Source organism: Bombina bombina, chromosome 5, assembly GCF_027579735.1.
Source record: "Bombina bombina isolate aBomBom1 chromosome 5, aBomBom1.pri, whole genome shotgun sequence".
Lineage (NCBI taxonomy): Eukaryota > Metazoa > Chordata > Amphibia > Anura > Bombinatoridae > Bombina > Bombina bombina.
Window position 1 is genome coordinate 18,626,992 of NC_069503.1, and position 21,057 is coordinate 18,648,048.

Sequence of the window (21,057 nt, forward strand, 5' to 3'; positions counted from 1 at the left end):
CTTCTGCCGATGGTGCTGGCGGTTATCTGAGGCAGCATATACAGGGTCCGCCTCGTGAAGCGGCCCCAAATATTCCTCCATAGGGGCCTCTTGGTTAACACAGAGGGTCCGGGCCGGACGATATGCCCCAGAGGGGTAATTGTAATTCCTGGGTGTCTGGTGCGTATTAAGGGGGCAGCTAGCCATGAAATGCCCTGGTTGCTTGCATCGGTGGCAAGTCGGTCTGGGACGCTCAGAGCTGTTATTGGGTGGTCCTGAGTGTCGGGCGGGCCCTGCGGGCACCGGGGCTCGGAATTCAGCACGAGGGGGTGCACGGTAAACCTCTCTGGGTTCGTGAAGACGGGAGTCATAATGTTCATCGGCCAATTTGGCTGCTTCTTCTAAGGTAGAAGGTCGCCTGTCTCGCAGCCATTCCTTCCCTTGCTGTTCCATGCCATTATAAAAATGTTCTAAGAGAAACAATTGTAAAATTTCCTCACCAGTCACCGCTTTACTTCCGCTCATCCAGTGATTTGCCGCTCTCCGCATTCGGTGCGCCCATTCCATATGGGTATCGTTAGGCTTCTTTTTCGTGCCCCGAAACTGTCGGCGATACGCGTCCGGAGTTACTGCGTACCGTCGCAACAGTGTCTCCTTAACTAGCTCATACTGTGTCACTTCCTCAGCACCCAGAGTACGAAAGGCTTCCAGGGCTCGCCCGGATAGTTTCCCAGACAATATCGTGGGCCACTCCCTGTTGGGAATCTGGTGCAGGGCACATTGCCTTTCGAAGTCCGCCAAATATTCATCAATCCCTGTCTCGCTCTCTAGGAAGGGTCGAAATGCCGCATAGGGTATCTTGGGCCTCCCAGCATTTTCGACAGGGATGATTACCTGCGGGGCTTCAGCATTGCGGTGTGCGTTCGCTAGGTTGAGTTCGTGGGCTCGAGTCTCTCGTATATCCTTGTCCGCTTCCGCCATCAACTGCTGTACCAATTCCATGGAGGGGTTCGGCCCGTACAGTGAGAGCCTCTCCCGAACAATCCTGGTTTTTTCGTCACTAATCGTGGTCGGTGTTTCCGCCATTGTGAAGCTCTGATCCAGTTCGGTCAATTCTGCGATCAGCTCTCTCCTCGGCCGGTTGCTGGCGTACCCCCCTCTGCTTTCAAGTAAATCCTTTAGGGTTGTACGCTTCAATTTTTCGTAAGCGCTCTCCATCCGTTCTGTACCTCTCCTAGGAAATCCAGGAAAAATCCCACCGCTGCCGCCAAATGTTACGGTTACCCTTAGTCTCGCTGAGAGATGGACCACTTAGTAGCCTGGATTCCTATTGCTGAAGAGGGGAGAAACTGCTTTCCATAGTATTCTATATGAGTCTCGCAAATGTAGAATAATCCCCCTTAGCTGTAGTACAGCTAGGATACCCTTCTGCCCACAAAAAACGAGTCAACGCTGCGATTGAGGGACAACCAAGAACTGAGGACTGGGATGCCCAGCCTGCTTTTTATTTAGGTTACATGCACACAGGGCACTCCCAGGGGGGGAAGCATAAAATCCCCCATCACACATTTAGACAAAGCCCTTGGACAGGCCACCGCAGATAACAAGTACACACAAGAAAACAATTGAGTCTTCTTATCACCTAGCAGTGAATGCTTATCACAAACTTAATTACAGTACACAATATGCTAGGAAACCTGCCTCAGAAAATAGTTTTCTCAAAACTGAACAGAGTTAACCCTTTATGAAATGATACTTGTTACAGTTTTCTTGGAGCCCTTCTTAGGCGCTGGCTTGGCTGGTTCAGGCATTGCTGCTGGGAAATAAGTTTCTTCACAACAAAATAACTAATGCTTCTGTAACAAATAGGTTAATTTAGTTTATGGCGATGTTGGGGGCTGGAGGTTTAGGGGTTAATAGGTTTAGTTAATGGTAGTGATGTGGGAGGCCAGGGTTTTAGGGTTTAATAATTTTATTACAGTTGCAGCGGGGGCCGGGAGGGGCGGGATAGGGGTTAATACATTTATTTAGTTGCGGTGGGCTCAGAGAGTGATGGCATAGGGGTTAAAACATTTATTAAGTTGCAGTGGGCTCCAGGAACGGCGGGATAGAGGTTAATATATTTTATTCAGGTGGCGGCGATGTTGGGGCGGCAGATTAGGGGTGTTAGGACTCGGGTATATGTTAGGGTGTTAGGTGTAAACTTTACTGGTTTTCTACCATAGAAATCAATGGGATATCTGGCAGCATCGAGCATAAGTTTTTACTGCTTTCAGACTCCCATTGATTCCTATGGAATCCGCGGCCGCAAGGGTGGCGGATTGAAAACCAGGTACACTTGGCCAGAATAGTGGCAAGCGTACCTGTTAGAAAAAACTAGCAAAAGTTGTCAGATAGTGCCGAATTTGTATTCAGAACATCTGTAATGATGTAAGCATCGATCTGTGTCGGATTGAGACTGGCGGATCGTATGTTACGTCACAAAAACAAAATTTATGCTTACCTGATAAATTTCTTTCTCTTGTGGTGTATCCAGTCCACGGGTTCATCCATTACTTGTGGGATATTCTCCTTCCCAACAGGAAGTTGCAAGAGGACACCCACAGCAGAGCTGTCTATATAGCTCCTCCCCTAACCCCCACCTCCAGTGATTCGAACGAAGACAAGTAAGAAAAAGGAGAAACTATAAGGTGCAGTGGTGACTGTAGTTTTAAAAATAAAAACACCTGCCTTAAAGTGACAGGGCAGGCCGTGGACTGGATACACCACAAGAGAAAGAAATTTATCAGGTAAGCATAAATTTTGTTTTCTCTTGTAAGGTGTATCCAGTCCACGGGTTCATCCATTACTTGTGGGATACCAATACCAAAGCTTTAGGACACGGATTAAGGGAGGGACAAGGCAGGAACTTAAACGGAAGGCACCACTGCCTGTAAGACCTTTCTCCCAAAAATAGCCTCCGAGGAAGCAAAAGTATCAAATTTGTAGAATTTAGAAAAAGTATGAAGCGAAGACCAAGTCGCCGCCTTACAAATCTGTTCAACAGAGGCCTCATGTTTAAAAGCCTATGTGGAAGCTACCGCTCTAGTAGAATGAGATGTAATTCTTTCAGGAGGCTGCTGGCCAAGTGGCCAGCAGTCTCATAAACTAAACGGATTATGCTTCTCAGCCAAAAAATAAAGAGAAGTTGCCGAAGCCTTTTGGCCTCTCCTCTTTCCAGAATAGACAACAAACAATGCAGATGTTTGACGAAAATCCATAGTAGCTTGCAAATAAAACTTTAAAGCACGAACCACGTCAAGATTGTGTAACAGACGTTCCTTCTTTGAAGAAGGATTAGGACACAGAGACGGAACAACAATTTCCTGATTGATATTCTTATTAGATACCACCTTAGGAAGAAACCCAGGTTTGGTACGCAAAACTACCTTATCTGCATGGAAGATCAGATAAGGGGAATCACACTGCAAGGCAGATAACTCTGAAACTCTTCAAGCCGAAGAGATAGCTACTAGGAACAGAACTTTCCAAGATAAAAGCTTGATATCTATGGAATGCAAAGGTTCAAACGGAACCCCTTGAAGAACTTTAAGAACTAAATTTAAACTCCATGGCGGAGCAACAGTTTTAAACACAGGCTTGATTCTAACTAAAGCCTGATAAAACGTCTGAACGTCTGGAACATCAGCCAGACGCTTATGCAAAGAATAGACAGAGCAGAAAACTGTCCCTTTAAGGAACTAACCGATAATCTCTTTTCCAATCCTTCTTGGAGAAAGGATAATATCCTAGGAATCCTGACCTTACTCCACGAGTAACCCTTGGTTTCACACCAATGAAGATATTTACACCATATCTTATGATAGATTTTCCTGGTGACAGGCTTTCGAGCCTGAAACAAGGTATCAATAACCGACTCGGAGAAACCACGTTTTGATAAAATCAAGTGTTCAATCTCCAAGCAGTCAGACGCAGAGAAATTAGATTTGGATGTTTGAATGGACCTTGGAGTAGAAGGTCCTGCCTCAGCGGCAGAGTCCATGGTGGAAAGGATGACATGTCCACCAGATCTGCATACCAAGTCCTGCATGGCCACGCAGGTGCTATCAAAATCACTGAAGCTCTCTCCTGCTTGATCTTGGCAATCAGACGAGGGAGGAGAGGACCAGGGCACTGCTAGAGCATCTATCAGCGTTGCCTGGGGATCCTTTGACCTGGACCCATAATGAGGAAGCTTGGCATTCTGACGAGACGCCATCAGTTCCAGTTCTGGTTTGTCCCATAGTTGAATCAGCTGGGCAAATACCTCCGGATGGAGCTCCCACTCCCCTGGATGAAAAGTCTGCCAACTTAGAAAGTCTGCCTCCCAGTTCTCTACTCCTGGGATATGGATAGCTGAGAGATGGCAAGAGTGAACCTCTGCCCAAAGAATTATCTTGGAAACCTCCATCATTGCCAGGGGACTCCTTGTTCCCCCCTGATGGTTTATATAGGCTACAGTCGTGATATTGTCTGACTGAAATCGGATGAATCTGACCGCAGCCAATTGAGGCCAAGCCTGAAGAGCATTGAATATCGCTCTTAGCTCCAGAATGTTTATCGGAAGGAGGGCCTCCTCCTGAGTCCACGAACCCTGAGCCTTCAGGGAATTCCAGACTGCGCCCCAGCCCAGAAGGCTGGCATCTGTCATCACTATAGTCCACTCTGGCCTGCGGAAACTCATTCCCCTGGACAGATGGACCCGAGATAATCACCAGAGAAGATAATCCCTGGTCTCTTGATCCAGATTTAACAGAGGAGACAAATCTGTGTAGTCCCCATCCCACTGATTGAGCATGCAAAGTTGCAGTGGTCTGAGATGTAGGCGGGCAAACGGAACTATGTCCATTGCCGCTACCATCAGGCCAATCATTTACATACACTGAGCCACTGACGGCCGAGAAGTGGAATGAAGAGCACGGCAAGAAGATAGAAGCTTTGATATCCTGACCTCTGTCAGAAAAATTTTCATTTCTACTGAATCTATCAGAGTTCCTAGGAAAGAAACTCTTGTGAGAGGGGAGAGTGAACTCTTTTCTCTGTTCACCTTCCACCCGTGAGACCTCAGAAAGGCCAGAACAATGTCCGTATGGGACTTGGCGATTTGAAAAGTCGACTCCTGGATTAGGATGTTGTCTAGGTAAGGAGCCACCGCTATGCCCCGCGGCCTTAGAACCGCCAGTAGAGACCCTAGAACCTTTGTATAGATTCTTGGCGCCGTGGCTAACCCGAAGGGAAGAGCCACAAACTGGTAATGCCTGTCTAGGAAGGCGAACCTGAGGAACTGATGATGATCTCTGTGAATTGGAACGTGGAGATAAGCATCCTTTAAGTCCACGGTAGTCATATATTGACCCTCCTGGATCATAGGGAGGATGGTTCGGATTGTCTCCATCTTGAAAGATGGGACCCTGAGAAATTTGTTTAGGATCTTGAGATCCAAGATTGGTCTGAACGTTCCCTCTTTTTTGGGAACTATAAACAGGTTTGAATAGAAACCCTGCCCCTGTTCCTCCCTTGGAACTGGGTGGATCACTCCCATAACCAGAAGGTCTTGAACACAACGTAAGAATGCCTCTCTCTTTATATGGTTTGCAGATAGTTGTGAGAGGTGAAATCTCCCCTTTGGAGATGAACCCTTGAATTCCAGAAGATATCCCTGGGAAACAATCTCTAGTGCCCAGGGATCCTGGACGTCTCTTGCCCAAGCCTGAGCGAAGAGAGAAAGTCTGCCCTCTACTAGATCTGGTCCCGGATCGGGGGCTACTCCTTCATGCTGTCTTAGAGGCAGCAACAGGTTTTTTTACTTGCTTCCCCTTGTTCCAAGCCTGGTTAGGTCTCCAGACTGGTTTGGACTGGGCGAAATTTCCCTCTTGTTTTGCATTAGAGGAAGCTGAAGCTGCGCCACTCTTGAAGTTTCGAAAGGAACGAAAATTATTCTGTTTGGTCCTTAACTTATTGGACCTATCCTGAGGAAGGGGTGACCTTTTCCTCCGGTAATATCAGAAATAATCTCCTTCAGACCAGGCCCGAAAAGGGTCTGTCCCTTGAAGGGGATGTTAAGAAGCTTAGACTTTGAAGTAACGTCTGCTGACCAGGACTTAAGCCATAGCGCCCTACGCACCAGAATGGCAAAACCTGAATTCTTAGCCGTTAGCTTGGCTAAATGAAAAACGACGTCAGAGATAAAGGAATTAGCTAACTTAAGAGCTTTAGGGGCCAAGTTATCAAGCCGTCAACCTCAAATACGCTGGAATTCCGCAGCGTATTTGTGGCGAGGCTGATTCGCCTTAGTTATCAAAGGCTCGAGACCGGCAAAAGTAGAATTTTGTGACGTAAACTTCGATCCGCCGGACTCAGTCCGACACAGATCGATTCTTACGTCACTCCAGATGTTCCGCACACAAGTGTGGCACAATCTCACTACTTTTGCTAGTTATCAAAAAACTAGCAGGTACGCTCGGCACTTTTACGGCCCAGCGTACCTGGTTTTCAAACCGCCACCCCTGGAGGTGGCGGATCCCATAGGAATCAATGGGAGTCTGACCATAGCGAAAGTACAAGTTCGCTGCTGACAGACATCCCATTGATTCCTATGGGAGCTGTCTACACCTAACACCCTAACATGTACCCCGAGTCTAAACACCGCTAATCTGACCCCCCCTACACCGCCGCAACTAAATAAAGTTATTACCCCCTAAACCGCCGCTCCCGGAGCCCACCGCAAGCTACTCTATACATATTAACCCCTAAACCGCTGCTCCCGGAGCCCACCGCAACTATAATAAATGTATTAACCCCTAAACCGCCGCTCCCTGAACCTGCCGCAACCTATATTAAATGTATTAACCCCTATCCTGCCCCCCCTACACCGTCGCCACCTATAATAAATTTATTAACCCCTAATCTGCCCCCCCTACACCGTCGCCACCTATAATAAATTTATTAACCCCTATCCTGCCCCCCACTATGCCGCCGCCACTGTAATAAAATTATTAACCCCTAAACCTAAGTCTAACCCTAACCCTAACGCCCCCCTAACTTAAATATTAATTAAATAAATCTAAATAAATTAACTCTTATTAACTAAATGAATCCTATTTAAAACTAAATACTTACCTTTAAAATAAACCCTAAGATAGCTACAATATAAATAATAATTATATTCTAGCTATCTTAGGATTTATATTTATTTTACAGGTAACTTTCAATTTATTTTAACCATGTACAATAACTATTAAATAGTTATTAACTATTTAATAGCTTACCTAGCTAAAATAAAGAGAAATGTACCTGTGAAATAAATCCTAACCTAAGTTACAATTACACCTAACACTACACTATACTTTAATAAATTATTCCTATTTAAAAATAAATACTTACCTGTAAAATAAATATAAATCCTAAGATAGCTAGAATATAATTATTATTTATATTGTAGCTATATTAGGGTTTATATTTATTTTACAGGTAACTTTCAATTTATTTTAACCATGTACAATAACTATTAAATAGTTATTAACTATTTAATAGCTTACCTAGCTAAAATAAAGAGAAATGTACCTGTGAAATAAATCCTAACCTAAGTTACAATTACACCTAACACTACACTATACTTTAATAAATTATTCCTATTTAAAAATAAATACTTACCTGTAAAATAAACCCTAAGATAGCTACAATATAATTAATAATTATATTATAGCTATCTTAGGATTTATATTTATTTTACAGGTAACTTTGTATTTATTTTAGCTAGTTAGAATAGTTATTAAATAGTTATTAACTATTTAATAACTACCTAGCTAAAAGAAATACAAAATTACCTGTAAAATAAATCCTAACCTAAGTTACAATTAAACCTAATACTACACTATCATTAAATTAACTAAATAAACTACCTACAAATAACTACAATTAAATACAATTACATAAACTAACTAAAGTACAAAAAATAAAAAAAGCTAAGTTACAAAAAATAAAAAAGTAAGTTAAAAACAACACAAAAATATTACAACAATTTTAAGCTACTTACACCTAATCTAAGCCCCCTAATAAAATAACAAACCCCCCCAAAATAAAAAAAATCCCTACCCTATTCTAAATTAAATAAATTTCAAAGCTCTTTTACCTTACCAGCCCTTAAAAGGGCCATTTGTGGGGGCATGCCCCAAAAAGTTCAGCTCTTTTGCCTGTAAAAGAAAAATACAACCCCCCCCAACATTAAAACCCACCACCCACATACCCCTAATCTAACCCAAACCCCCCTTACAAAAACCTAACACTAATCCCCTGAAGATCATCCTACCTTGAGTCGTCTTCACTCAGCCGAGCCACCGATGGAACTGAAGAGGACATCCGGAGCGGAAGAAGTTAATCCTCCAAGCGGCGCTGAAGAAATCTTCCATCCGATGAAGTCATCATCCAGGCGGCGCTGAAGAAGTCTTCGATCCGGCCGATGTCATCTTCAAAGAGGCGCTGAAGAGGTCTTCTATCCGGGCGAAGTCATCTTCCAAGCCGGGTCTTGAATCTTCCTTCCGCCGACGCGGAACCACCTTCTTCACCGACGGACTACGACGAATGACGGCTCCTTTAAGGGACGTCATCCAAGATGGCGTCCCCTCAATTCCGATTGGCTGATAGGATTCTATCAGCCAATCGGAATTAAGGTAGGAAAAATCTGATTGGCTGATGGAATCAGCCAATCAGATTGAGCTCGCATTCTATTGGCTGTTCCAATCAGCCAATAGAATGCGAGCTCAATCTGATTGGCTGATTGGATCAGCCAATTGGATTGAACTTGATTCTGATTGGCTGATTCCATCAGCCAATCAGAAAATTCCTACCTTAATTCCGATTGGCTGATAGAATCCTATCAGCCAATCGGAATTCGAGGGACGCCATCTTGGATGACTTCCCTTAAAGGAACAGTCATTCGTCGTTCAGTCGTCGGGCCGGATGGATGTTCCGCGCTGGAGGTCTTCAGGATCCTGCCGCTTCGCTCCGGATGGATGCTGCTTGGATGAAGACTTCAATCGGATGGAAGATCCTCTTCTGCCCCGCTTGGATGAAGACTTTGACCGGATCATGGACCTCTTCAGCCCCCCGCTTGGGCTTGGATCAGGACATCGGAGGAGCTCTTCAGGACGGATCGGTGAACCTGGATGGTGAAGACAAGGTAGGAAGATCTTCAGGGGCTTAGTGTTAGGTTTATTTAAGGGGGGTTTGGGTTAGATTAGGGGTATGTGGGTGGTGGGTTGTAATGTTGGGGGGGGGTATTGTATGTTTTTTTTTACAGGCAAAAGAGCTGAAATTCTTGGGGCATGCCCCGCAAAGGGCCCTGTTCAGGGCTGGTAAAGTAAAAGAGCTTTTACCTTTTTTAATTTAGAATAGGGTAGGGAATTTTTTATTTTGGGGGGCTTTGTTATTTTATTAGGGGGCTTAGAGTAGGTGTAATTAGTTTAAAATTGTTGTAATATTTTTCTTATGTTTGTAAATATTTTTTTATTTTTTGTAACTTAGTTCTTTTTTATTTTTTGTACTTTAGCTAGTTTATTTAATTGTATTTATTTGTAGCAATTGTGTTTAATTTATTTATTGATAGTGTAGTGTTAGGTTAATTGTAGGTAATTGTAGGTAGTTTATTTAATTAATTTATTGATAGGGTAGTGTTAGGTTTAATTATATCTTAGGTTAGGATTTATTTTACAGGTAAATTTGTTATTATTTTAACTAGGTAACTATCAAATAGCTATTGTACCTGGTTAAAATAAATACAAAGTTACCTGTAAAATAAATATAAATCCTAAAATAGCTATAATATAATTATAATTTATATTGTAGCTATATTAGGATGTATTTTACAGGTAAGTATTTAGCTTTAAATAGGAATAATTTATTTAATAAGAGTTAATTTATTTCGTTAGATTTAAATTATATTTAACTTAGGGGGGTGTTAGGGTTAAGGTTAGACTTAGCTTTAGGGGTTAATACATTTATTATAGTAGCGGTGAGCTCCGGTCATCAGATTAGGGGTTAATAATTGAAGTTAGGTGTCGGCGATGTTAGGGAGGGCAGATTAGGAGTTAATACTATTTATGATACGGTTAGTGAGGCGGATTAGGGGTTAATAACTTTATTATAGTAGCGCTCAGGTCCGCTCGGCAGATTAGGGGTTAATAAGTGTAGGCAGGTGTCGGCGACGTTGTGGGGGGCAGATTAGGGGTTAATAAATATAATATAGGGGTCGGCGATGTTAGGGCAGCAGATTAGGGGTACATAGGGATAACGTAGGTTGCGGCGGTTTACGGAGCGGCAGATTAGGGGTTAAAAATAATATGCAGGGGTCAGCGATAGTGGGGGCGGCAGATTAGGGGTTAATAAGTGTAAGGTTAGGGGTGTTTAGACTCGGGGTACATGTTAAAGTGTTAGGTGCACGCGTAGGAAGTGTTTCCCCATAGGAAACAATGGGACTGCGTTAGGAGCTGAACGCTGCTTTTTTGCAGGTGTTAGCTTTTTTTTCAGCTCAAACAGCCCCATTGTTTCCTATGGGGATATCGTGCACGAGCACGTTTTTGAGGCTGGCCGCGTCCGTAAGCAACTCTGGTATCGAGAGTTGCATTTGCGGTAAAAATGCTCTACGCTCCTTTTTTGGAGCCTAACGCAGCATTTTTTTGAACTCTCGATACCAGAGTTAAATTTATGGTGCGGCCAGAAAAAAGCCCGCGGAGCGTTAACAGCCCATCTACCGCCAAACTCCAAATCTAGGCCTAAGATAGCTATAATATAATTATTAATTATATTGTAGCTATCTTAGGGTTTATTTTAAAGGTAAGTATTTAGTTTTAAATAGGATTCATTTAGTTAATAAGAGTTAATTTATTTAGATTTATTTAATTAATATTTAAGTTAGGGGGGCGTTAGGGTTAGGGTTAGACTTAGGTTTAGGGGTTAATCATTTTATTACAGTGGCGGCGGCGTAGTGGGGGGCAGGATAGGGGTTAATAAATTTATTATAGGTGGCGACGGTGTAGGGGGGGCAGATTAGGGGTTAATAAATTTATTATAGGTGGCGACGGTGTGGGGGGGCAGGATAGGGGTTAATAGGTTTAATATAGGTTGCGGCGGGTTCATGGAGCGGCGGTTTAGGGGTTAAACTATTTATTTAGTTGCGGAGAGGTGCGGGATCAGCAGGATAGGGGTTAATAATTTTATAATAGAGGGCGACGGTATAGGGGGGGCAGGATAGGGGTTACTAGGTATAATGTAGGTGGCAGCGGTGTCCGGGAGTGGCGGTTTAGGGGTTAATACATTTATAAGACTTGCGGCAGGGTCTAGGAGCGGCGGTTTAGGGGTTAATACATTTATAAGAGTTGCGGCAGGGTCTAGGAGCGGCGGTTTAGCGGTTATTAACTTTATTTAGTTGCGGGAGGCTCCGGGGCGCCGGTATAGGGGGTAGAACAGTGCAGTTTAGTGTGAGTGCTTAGTGACAGGCTAGCAATAAAGCTGGGAAAAAGCCGAAGGGCAGCGAGATCGGATGAGTGATAACTCTCACAGTCCGCTGCTCATCGCCCCGCGGCTTTTTGACAGCTTTATTTGATAACTTAGGCGTATTTTTTAAGGTCCGCGGCGGCGAAGGTAGGCGAGCTTAGGCGGACGTATTGGGCCGGCGAAGCCAGAAAAGTAGACGGCTTGATAACTACCCCCCTTAATCCTGTCTAAAATATCATCTAACGGGGTCTCCACCTGTAGAGCCTCCTCAAGAGACTAGAACCAGAAAGCCGCTGCAGCAGTAACTGGGGCAATGCATGCAAGAGGCTGGAGAATAAAACCTTGATGTATAAAAATTTTCTTAAGGAGACCCTCCAATTTTTTATCCATAGGATCTAGGAAAGCACAACTGTCCTCGACAGGGATAGTTGTACGCTTAGCTAGGGTTGAGACTGCTCCCTCCACCTTAGGGACTGTCTGCCACGAGTCCCGTATGGCGGCATCTATGGGAAACATCTTTTTAAAAGCAGGAGGGGGAGAGAACGGAACACCTGGTCTATCCCATTCCTTAGTAATAATTTCCGAAAATCTCTTAGGGACTGGAAAAACATCAGTGTAAACAGGCACTGCAAAGTATTTGTCCATCTTACACAATTTCTTTGGAACTACAATGGGTTCACAGTCATCCAGAGTCACTAAAACCTCCCTAAGCAATAAGCGGAGGTGTTCAAGCTTAAATTTAAACGCTGTCATTTCAGAATCAGACTGAAGCAACGCCTTCCCTGAATCTGAAATGTCACCCACAGATAGAAGCTCTCCTGCCTCGGCTTCTGAGTATTGTGAGGGTATATCGGACACAGGTATTAAAGCATCAGAAAGCTCTGTATTAGTTCTAGCCCCAGAGCTGTCTCGCTTTCCTTGTAACCCTGGCAGTTTAGACAATACCTCTGAGAGGGTACCATTCATAACTGCCGCCATGTCCTGTAAGGTAAAAGAATTAGACGCGCTAGATGTACTTGGCGTCACTTGAGCGGGAGTTAAAAGTTCTGACACGTGGGGAGAGCTAGATGGCATAATCTCCCTTTTTTCAGTCAGAGAATCCTCTGGAGATAAATCTTTAAGCGCCATAATATGGTCTTTATAGTTTATAGAAATTTCAGTACATTTGGTACACATTCTAAGAGGGGGTTCCACAATGGCTTCCAAACATATTGAACAAGGAGTTTCCTCTATGTCAGACATGTTTAACGGACTAGTAATGAGACAAGCAAGCTTGGAAAACACTTTAATAAAGGTGAAACAGCAATTAAACAAAAACATTACTGTGCCTTTAAGAGAAAAAAAACTAGCACTTAAACTGCAAAACAGTGTAAAAATACAGTAAAGTCTTAAAATTTTTTACAGTATGTGTAAGGGACTAAAGCAACATTGCACCCACTTGCAAATGGATGATTAACCCCTTAGCCCCCAAACCGGATTTAAAAAACGTCAACCACCAGTAAAAAAACAGTTGAGCACCTTGCCACAGCTCTGCTGAGGCTCCTACCTGCCCTCAAATACGATTTAGTGAAGAAATAAACCCTTTATGATTGTCCTCAGATGCCAGAGGACTCCTCTAGGGAAGCTGGATGTCTCAGTCTGCAGGAAACTGTGCATCTAGAGCGCGAAAATAGGCCCCTCCCACCATGTACTGGATGTCAGAGGGGCCTTAAGAAAATACTCCTTGGAGTATCTGACTAGCCATGTGGAAACTAGGCCTCAAACAAAGACTTATCTCCCTCAGAGAAAAAACGTTCTATTTATGAAAACATGCAAACGTTTTGTCACTAAGAAATATGAGTATTAACATGAATATTACCCTGTTTTGTAAGCATGATACCAGTCGTTGTTAAATCACTGCATCTAGCTTACCTCAAATACAGGGAGTGCAGAATTATTAGGCAAATGAGTATTTTGACCACATCATCCTCTTTATGCATGTTGTCTTACTCCAAGCTGTATAGGCTCGAAAGCCTACTACCAATTAAGCATATTAGGTGATGTGCATCTCTGTAATGAGAAGGGGTGTGGTCTAATGACATCAACACCCTATATCAGGTGTGCATAATTATTAGGCAACTTCCTTTCCTTTGGCAAAATGGGTCAAAAGAAGGACTTGACAGGCTCAGAAAAGTAAAAAATAGTGAGATATCTTGCAGAGGGATGCAGCACTCTTAAAATTGCAAAGCTTCTGAAGCGTGATCATCGAACAATCAAGCGTTTCATTCAAAATAGTCAACAGGGTCGCAAGAAGCGTGTGGAAAAACCAAGGCGCAAAATAACTGCCCATGAACTGAGAAAAGTCAAGCGTGCAGCTGCCAAGATGCCACTTGCCACCAGTTTGGCCATATTTCAGAGCTGCAATATCACTGGAGTGCCCAAAAGCACAAGGTGTGCAATACTCAGAGACATGGCCAAGGTAAGAAAGGCTAAAAGACGACCACCACTGAACAAGACACACAAGCTGAAACGTCAAGACTGGGCCAAGAAATATCTCAAGACTGATTTTTCTAAGGTTTTATGGACTGATGAAATGAGAGTGAGTCTTGATGGGCCAGATGGATGGGCCCGTGGCTGGATTGGTAAAGAGCAGAGAGCTCCAGTCCGACTCAGACACCAGCAAGGTGGAGGTGGAGTACTGGTTTGGGCTGGTATCATCAAAGATGAGCTTGTGGGGCCTTTTCGGGTTGAGGATGGAGTCAAGCTCAACTCCCAGTCCTACTGCCAGTTTCTGGAAGACACCTTCTTCAAACAGTGGTACAGGAAGAAGTCTGCATCCTTCAAGAAAAACATGATTTTCATGCAGGACAATGCTCCATCACACGCGTCCAAGTACTCCACAGCGTGGCTGGCAAGAAAGGGTATAAAAGAAGAAAATCTAATGACATGGCCTCCTTGTTCACCTGATCTGAACCCCATTGAGAACCTGTGGTCCATCATCAAATGTGAGATTTACAAGGAGGGAAAACAGTACACCTCTCTGAACAGTGTCTGGGAGGCTGTGGTTGCTGCTGCACGCAATGTTAGAAACATAGAAACATAGATATTGACGGCAGATAAGAGCCATAGGCCCAGCAAGTCTGCCCAACCTTACCTAACAGTATAAACTTATCTAGTTCGTAGGATAGCCCTATGCTTGTCCCATGCATTTTTAAAGTCCCCCACAGTGTTTGTTGCTACTACCTCTTGAGGAAGTTTATTCCATAAATCAATCACTCTGAACAGATGGTGAACAGATCAAAACACTGACAGAATCCATGGATGGCAGGCTTTTGAGTGTCCTTGCAAAGAAAGGTGGCTATATTGGTCACTGATTTGTTTTTGTTTTGTTTTTGAATGTCAGAAATGTATATTTGTGAATGTTGAGATGTTATATTGGTTTCACTGGTAAAAATAAATAATTGAAATGGGTATATATTTGTTTTTTGTTAAGTTGCCTAATAATTATGCACAGTAATAGTCACCTGCACACACAGATATCCCCCTAAAATAGCTACAACTAAAAACAAACTAAAAACAACTATTTCAAAAACTATTCAGCTTTGATATTAATGAGTTTTTTGGGTTCATTGAGAACATGGTTGTTGTTCAATAATAAAATGAATCCTCAAAAATACAACTTGCCTAATAATTCTGCACTCCCTGTATACAAGGCTCTGTCAGCATTTTCTAGAACTTATTCATCTCTCTAGAAATAAAAATACTGAACATACCTCAAAGCAGGTAATCTGCAGACCGTTCCCCCAACTGAAATTTTCCCATACTCTTCAGTTATGTGTGAGAACAGCAATGGACCTTAGTTACAAACCGCTAAGATCATCAACCTCCAGGCAGAATTCTTCTTCTAATTTCTGGCTGAGAGTAAAACAGTACAACGCCGGTACCGTTTAAAAATAACAAACTCTTGATTGAAGGTAAAACTACAATAAGTCACCACATATCTCTTGAGACTTCCTATCTTGTCAAGAGTTGCAAGAGAATGACTGGGGGTGGGGGTTAGGGGAGGAGCTATATAGACAGCTCTGCTGTGGGTGTCCTCTTGCAACTTCCTGTTGGGAAGGAGAATATCCCACAAGTAATGGATGAACCCGTGGACTAAATACACCTTTACAAGATAAATTAAACTTTTTCCAGTCTGTAGGCTTTGTGGATCCGTTCACTCTGCTGACACTACATTTTGTAGGCTTTGGTAACATTTTAGTTTGCGTATGTTATTTTTTTATTTCACTGACACCAACACAGATTTTCTAAGCAGCTTTAGTATCACAAATTCCCTAGTATTGCTCCAATTTCTCTCATAAAAACACATTTTCTTTTCTATAAGGTTCGTCTTTAACACAAGATAAAGATATTGCGGTGCTTAGACAGTAAAATATGCAAATGACCCTTAATATTACTTTGTTCTATTTAACCACTTGACTTCCAGAAAACAGTAAAACAGATGATTATACAATGCAGATCGGTCTTCTCTGTCTGTCAAGGTTATTTACCAAGTCTGCAACCCTGCAAAGCATCTCATGAGAGACAGATATCCTTGTAAATTACTGCAGTTTACAAATACAATAATAGCAGGAAAAACCAAAGTGACACAATATTTGCTGCAAAAACCACTTTTTATTATTATATAGAGGTCTGTACAACTGGTCGTGCAACGCTTCTCTTTAGTAACTGTAGAAAATATCTGGCGAAAAATTACAAGCAAGAAATATTTACAAGAAAAGGCGCTTGGTGAGGAGGAATCACAGGAAGAGAAGTCACGAGATCAGCGCTTGGAGAAGTCACCACCTGCGGAGGGAGAAGAGATGCGGCCATAAGATTTCTTGCATATCAGATGCACTGTAGACTGATCTGGGTAATGTTTTATTAATACAACACAGCAACATAAAGTGATGTGTCCTTTACCCTCACTCTATTTGCCCTCCCTCTACTCAGCAATATTTCATTCTCTCCCTATACCACTTTGTTTGCTATTTCCCTACCACTTGTCCTTCACTCTTTTCCCCCTCCCTCACCTATCTCCCTCAGGGGCGGTTCTAGAGCATTAAAACTGCAGAGCACAAAGTCTAAAAATCAAGGATGCAGCGAGTAATGGTGAGAGATCTTGGGCAAGATTACATATGCGGTGCGCAATTTTTAGTCCCATAAGCTAACATAGAACCGTGTCGCAAATCGGTATCGCATATTCAGCGCAAGGACTTATGCGTCGAGAAATTTCACTCCATTTTCACCTCGCCACACATAGGCAGGCGCAGTAAGACTTGCTCTGAGTATGTGAGCACCGTAATCCCCTGAAAATAATAACTAACACCTAACGCATACAGAATATCTATGTACCTCCTTAACACCTAACGTATATGCAATATCTATCTACCTCCTTAAAATAACTAGCACCAGACGTATGCGCAATATCTATCTACCTGTCAACCGCCAACCCCCACTGCAATAACTAATAAACTATATTAACCCCTAATCTGCCAACCCCCACATCGCAAAACATCTAATTAACCTATTAACCCCTAATTCGCCATCCCCCACCAACGCAATAAACGTAATTAACCTATTAACTCCTTATCCGCCATTAACCCATATTGCAACAAACCTAATAAATCTAGTAACCCCTATTCCACCAAACCCACACAACACAAGAAACCTTATAAATCTATTAACCCCTAATCCACCAAAAACACACAACGCAATAATCCTAATTAAACTATTAACCCCTAAACCGCCAAACCCACACATCGCAACAAACCTAATAAATCTATTAACCTTTTATCCGCCAAACCCCCACAACGCAAATAACCAATTAAATTACTAAGCCCCCTATCCTTACACCCCCTAAAATTAATGCCAATTACCAAAATGAAAAAATACTAAATTACAAACAATTAAAATAAAAAACATTACTTAAAATAAAAAAGTTAAAATTAATTTAATCTAAGATTACAAAAAATAAAAAAGTCTAACATTACATAAAATAATAAAACGAATTATAAAAAATACAAAAAATTAAACCTAATCCATATGAAAATAAAAAAGCCCCCCAAAATAAAAACACCCCCTAATCTAAATTAAACTACCAATAGCCCTTAAAAGGGCCTTATGTAGGGCATTGCCCTAAGATAAACAGCTCTTTTACCTTAAAAAAATACTAAGTCCCCCCTCTAACAGTAAAACCCCTCAAAATAAAAAATTCTAACACTAAAAAAATCCTAAACTACCCATTGCCCCTAAAGGGGCATTTGTATGGGAATTGCCCTTAAAAGGGCATTAAGCTCTTTTATGATTGCCCATTAAAACCCTAATAAAAAAAATCCTAACTCTAACCACCAGATAGGTACTCACCATTCCTGAAGTCCGGCAATGAAGACTTCTTCAAGCAGCAACATCTATCTTCTTTCAGGAACAAGCCGGCGCGGAGTGTGGAACTGAAGACCGGTGACCGCGGAACTGAAGACCTGTGACCGCGGAGCCAGAGCGTGGAGATCCTCTTCAAATCAGCAAATAGGATTTCAGTAGGTCTCATCCTATTGGCTGATTTGAATTTGAAGACTCAAATCAGCCAATAGGAATGCAAGGTAAACCATATTTAAACGCGTACCTTGAATTCAATCCTCAGTGTACGGCGATGATCATACAAAGAGGATCTACATGCTCCATGGCTCCGCGGTCGGCGGTCTTCAGTACTTCCGTCGCCGGTCTTCAGTTCCACAGTCACTGGTCTTCAGTTCTGTGCTCCGCTCCGCACCAATTAGGGTTTTATTGGGCAATCGTAAAAGAGCTGAATGCCCTTTTAATGGCAGTAAAAGAGCTGAATGATCTTTTAAGGGCAATGCCCATACAAATGCCCCTTTAGGGCCAATGGGTAGTTTAGGATTTTTTAGTGTTAGGTTTTTTTATTTTGGGGGGTTTGATGGGTGGGGCTTTTTATTTTTTAAGGTAAAAGAGCTGTTTAACTTAGGGCAATGCCCTACAAAAGGCTCTTTTAAGGGCTATTGGTATTTTAGCATTAGATTAGGGGGTGTTTTTATTTTGGGTGGTCTTAGGGATTAGGTTTATTTTTTTATTTTTGATAATTTGGTTTATTATTTTATGTAATGTTAGACTTTTTATTTTTGTAATCTTAGATTCATTTAATCTTATTTTTTTATTTTTAAGTAATGTTAGGTTTTTTATTTTAATTGTTTGTAATTTAGTATTTTTGAATTTAGGTAATTGGGGTTAATTAAGGGGGTGTTAGGTTAGGGGGATTGGTAATTTAATTAGTTATTTGCATTGTGTGGGTTTGGTGGTTTAGGGGTTAATAGTTTTATTAGGATTATTGTGTTGTGTGGGTTTGGCGGATTAGGGCTTTATAGATTTATAAGGTTTGTTGCGATGTGGGTGAATGGCGGATTAGGAGTTAATATTTTTAATAGGGACTTTGCGATGTGGGTGAATGGCGGATTAGGGGTTAATTATTTTTTAAGGTAGTTTGCGATGTTGGGGTTGGTGGATTTAGGGGTTAATACTTTTAGTAGGTAGATCGCGATGTGGGTGAATTGTGGATTAGGGGTTAATAGTTTAATTAGTCATATTGCGTTGTGGGTGTTGTCGGTTTAGGGGTTAATACATTTATTATTAGTTTCGAGGTGGGGGATTGCGGATATAGGGGTTTTACGGGTTTATTTTTGGGAGGAGGGGTTAGTCTTTTAACGGGAGATTTGAATTTTTTTTTTTTTTACATTTTCTTAGGCGCCGTCAGTTTCTAAAGTGCCGTAAGTCACTGGTGACTCCAGAAATGTGTATTTATGCTCATTTCTGGACATCGCTAGTTTATCCGACACGGCACATTATGAACTGCCGGCGGGGTTTATGTGATTCCCTGATGTGCAAGGGGAAATTACGGGAGGCGCGGGTTTCAGCAGTTGCATTGAAGCTTGCATAAGTAATCTCGCCCCTTATGTTTTACAATTTATTCACACTTTTATATTTATTTTATTCTCCATTCTTCCTTGTTTCTCTGTCTTCTTAACCCGCATATAGTTTACTGTTGTTTGTAAAGTGCTGCCATATTCTATAGCAGAAAGTACATGAGCTAGAGTTTTACAGAGTGCTAAGCTGTCCTGCATTTTGGGGGACAGTGATAGTTTGGGAACTCTGTCCTGTAGTTACTCCCATTACTCCTTTCTCTATATATTTCACTTTGTGGCTCCATCTTCATGCACTATAGGTCTTCCTGGCTCAGCCCTTAGCCTCCCAGTACTATATACCATTCACAAAATGTAGGCAGATGCAGGTACACAACACATGACAATTACACACCATAAAACAACACAAATACAGTAATAATTTTCCGAGACAATAGAAAATGAACGTAGAAGGGGTCAGTGTGATGCATCATGGGTGTTAGATAAGCTAGGCATGTTTATTTTCAGTACTTACCTTGACAGCTGCTGCACTCACAACTATGAATCACAGGAAGCACCACTGGCTCGGTTTCTCCATCCGTACACTGCAAGTTAAGGATCCTCACTGGGCTCTCAGGGTCTAGCTGGTAACTGCAGCAGTCACACACAGTCTGTAGATAGGGCTCCTGGGGGGAGGGGCATAGGTAAGTTACTAAAGTTAACCTAGGACTGAGCTTAGGTAAACAGCAACATACAGACAACACAGTGTAACGTGGTTAGCAGTCTAGAGACCACAGACATGGACATAGCTTTCTACAGCAATGGGATCATTTTAAGGGATTGTTTCCTTCTGTAATGTTTGTTATTAATTACCCACAGGTCTAATAATAAGATGACCCCTGAGCTGGTATCACAAGATCACATAACAGGACCCAGTGAGGTCTGATGTTTTCACTAAGACATGTACCTATACATGAGGTTCCATGGCATTGCTCTGACCCCAGCTCACCTCTGTGAGAACATTGGTCCAGGACAAACACTGTCCCCTGCAGAAGCTGACCTCCACTTGATCCATACGGCAGCTGCCCTTGGTGATGTTACGGAGCTCTTTGTGAAGCTGGCACACCGGGGAAATCTCTTCTGTTCAAAGAATTGGTAACAGATTAGATCAGCAACAAATTTATTGTATCAAAATAAAAAAAATATCATATTTATAGTTATGATGAAATGTCTTGCACACAAAATTATATAACAATGCAACAATTGTAGGACTTCCCTACATCCAATAGACACCAGCTAGACTTCCAATAGAAACCCGCTAGACTTCCAATAAGACACCCTCGCCAGATCTCCAATAGACATCCGCTACATCTCCAATAGTCAACCGCTAGACTTCCATTAGACACCCACTAGACTTCCAATAAACACCTGTTAGACCTCCAATAGACACTCGCTAGACTTCCAACAGACACCTGCTAGACCTCCAAAAGACACACACTAGACTTCCAATAGACACCCACTATAATTCCAATAGACACTCACTAGACCTCCAACAGACACTCACTTTCAATAAACACCTGTTAGACCTCCAACAGACACCCGCTAGACTTCAAATAGACAT

At 42.3% G+C, this 21,057-nt stretch overlaps 1 protein-coding gene across 1 annotated transcript in view; it reads right to left on the reverse strand.

The window, feature by feature from the left end:
- Positions 1-16,309: 16,309 nt before the first annotated feature.
- Positions 16,310-21,057, reverse strand: part of LOC128661241 (SCO-spondin-like) — a 624,208-nt gene continuing 619,460 nt past the window's right edge. Inside the window, exons 120-122 of the mRNA XM_053715520.1 lie at positions 20,446-20,576; positions 19,972-20,122; positions 16,310-16,332 (exon numbers count right to left, since the gene is read on the reverse strand). Of these exons, the coding sequence (XP_053571495.1) occupies positions 16,310-16,332; positions 19,972-20,122; positions 20,446-20,576 (305 nt within the window). The remainder of the gene's footprint in view (positions 16,333-19,971; positions 20,123-20,445; positions 20,577-21,057) is intronic.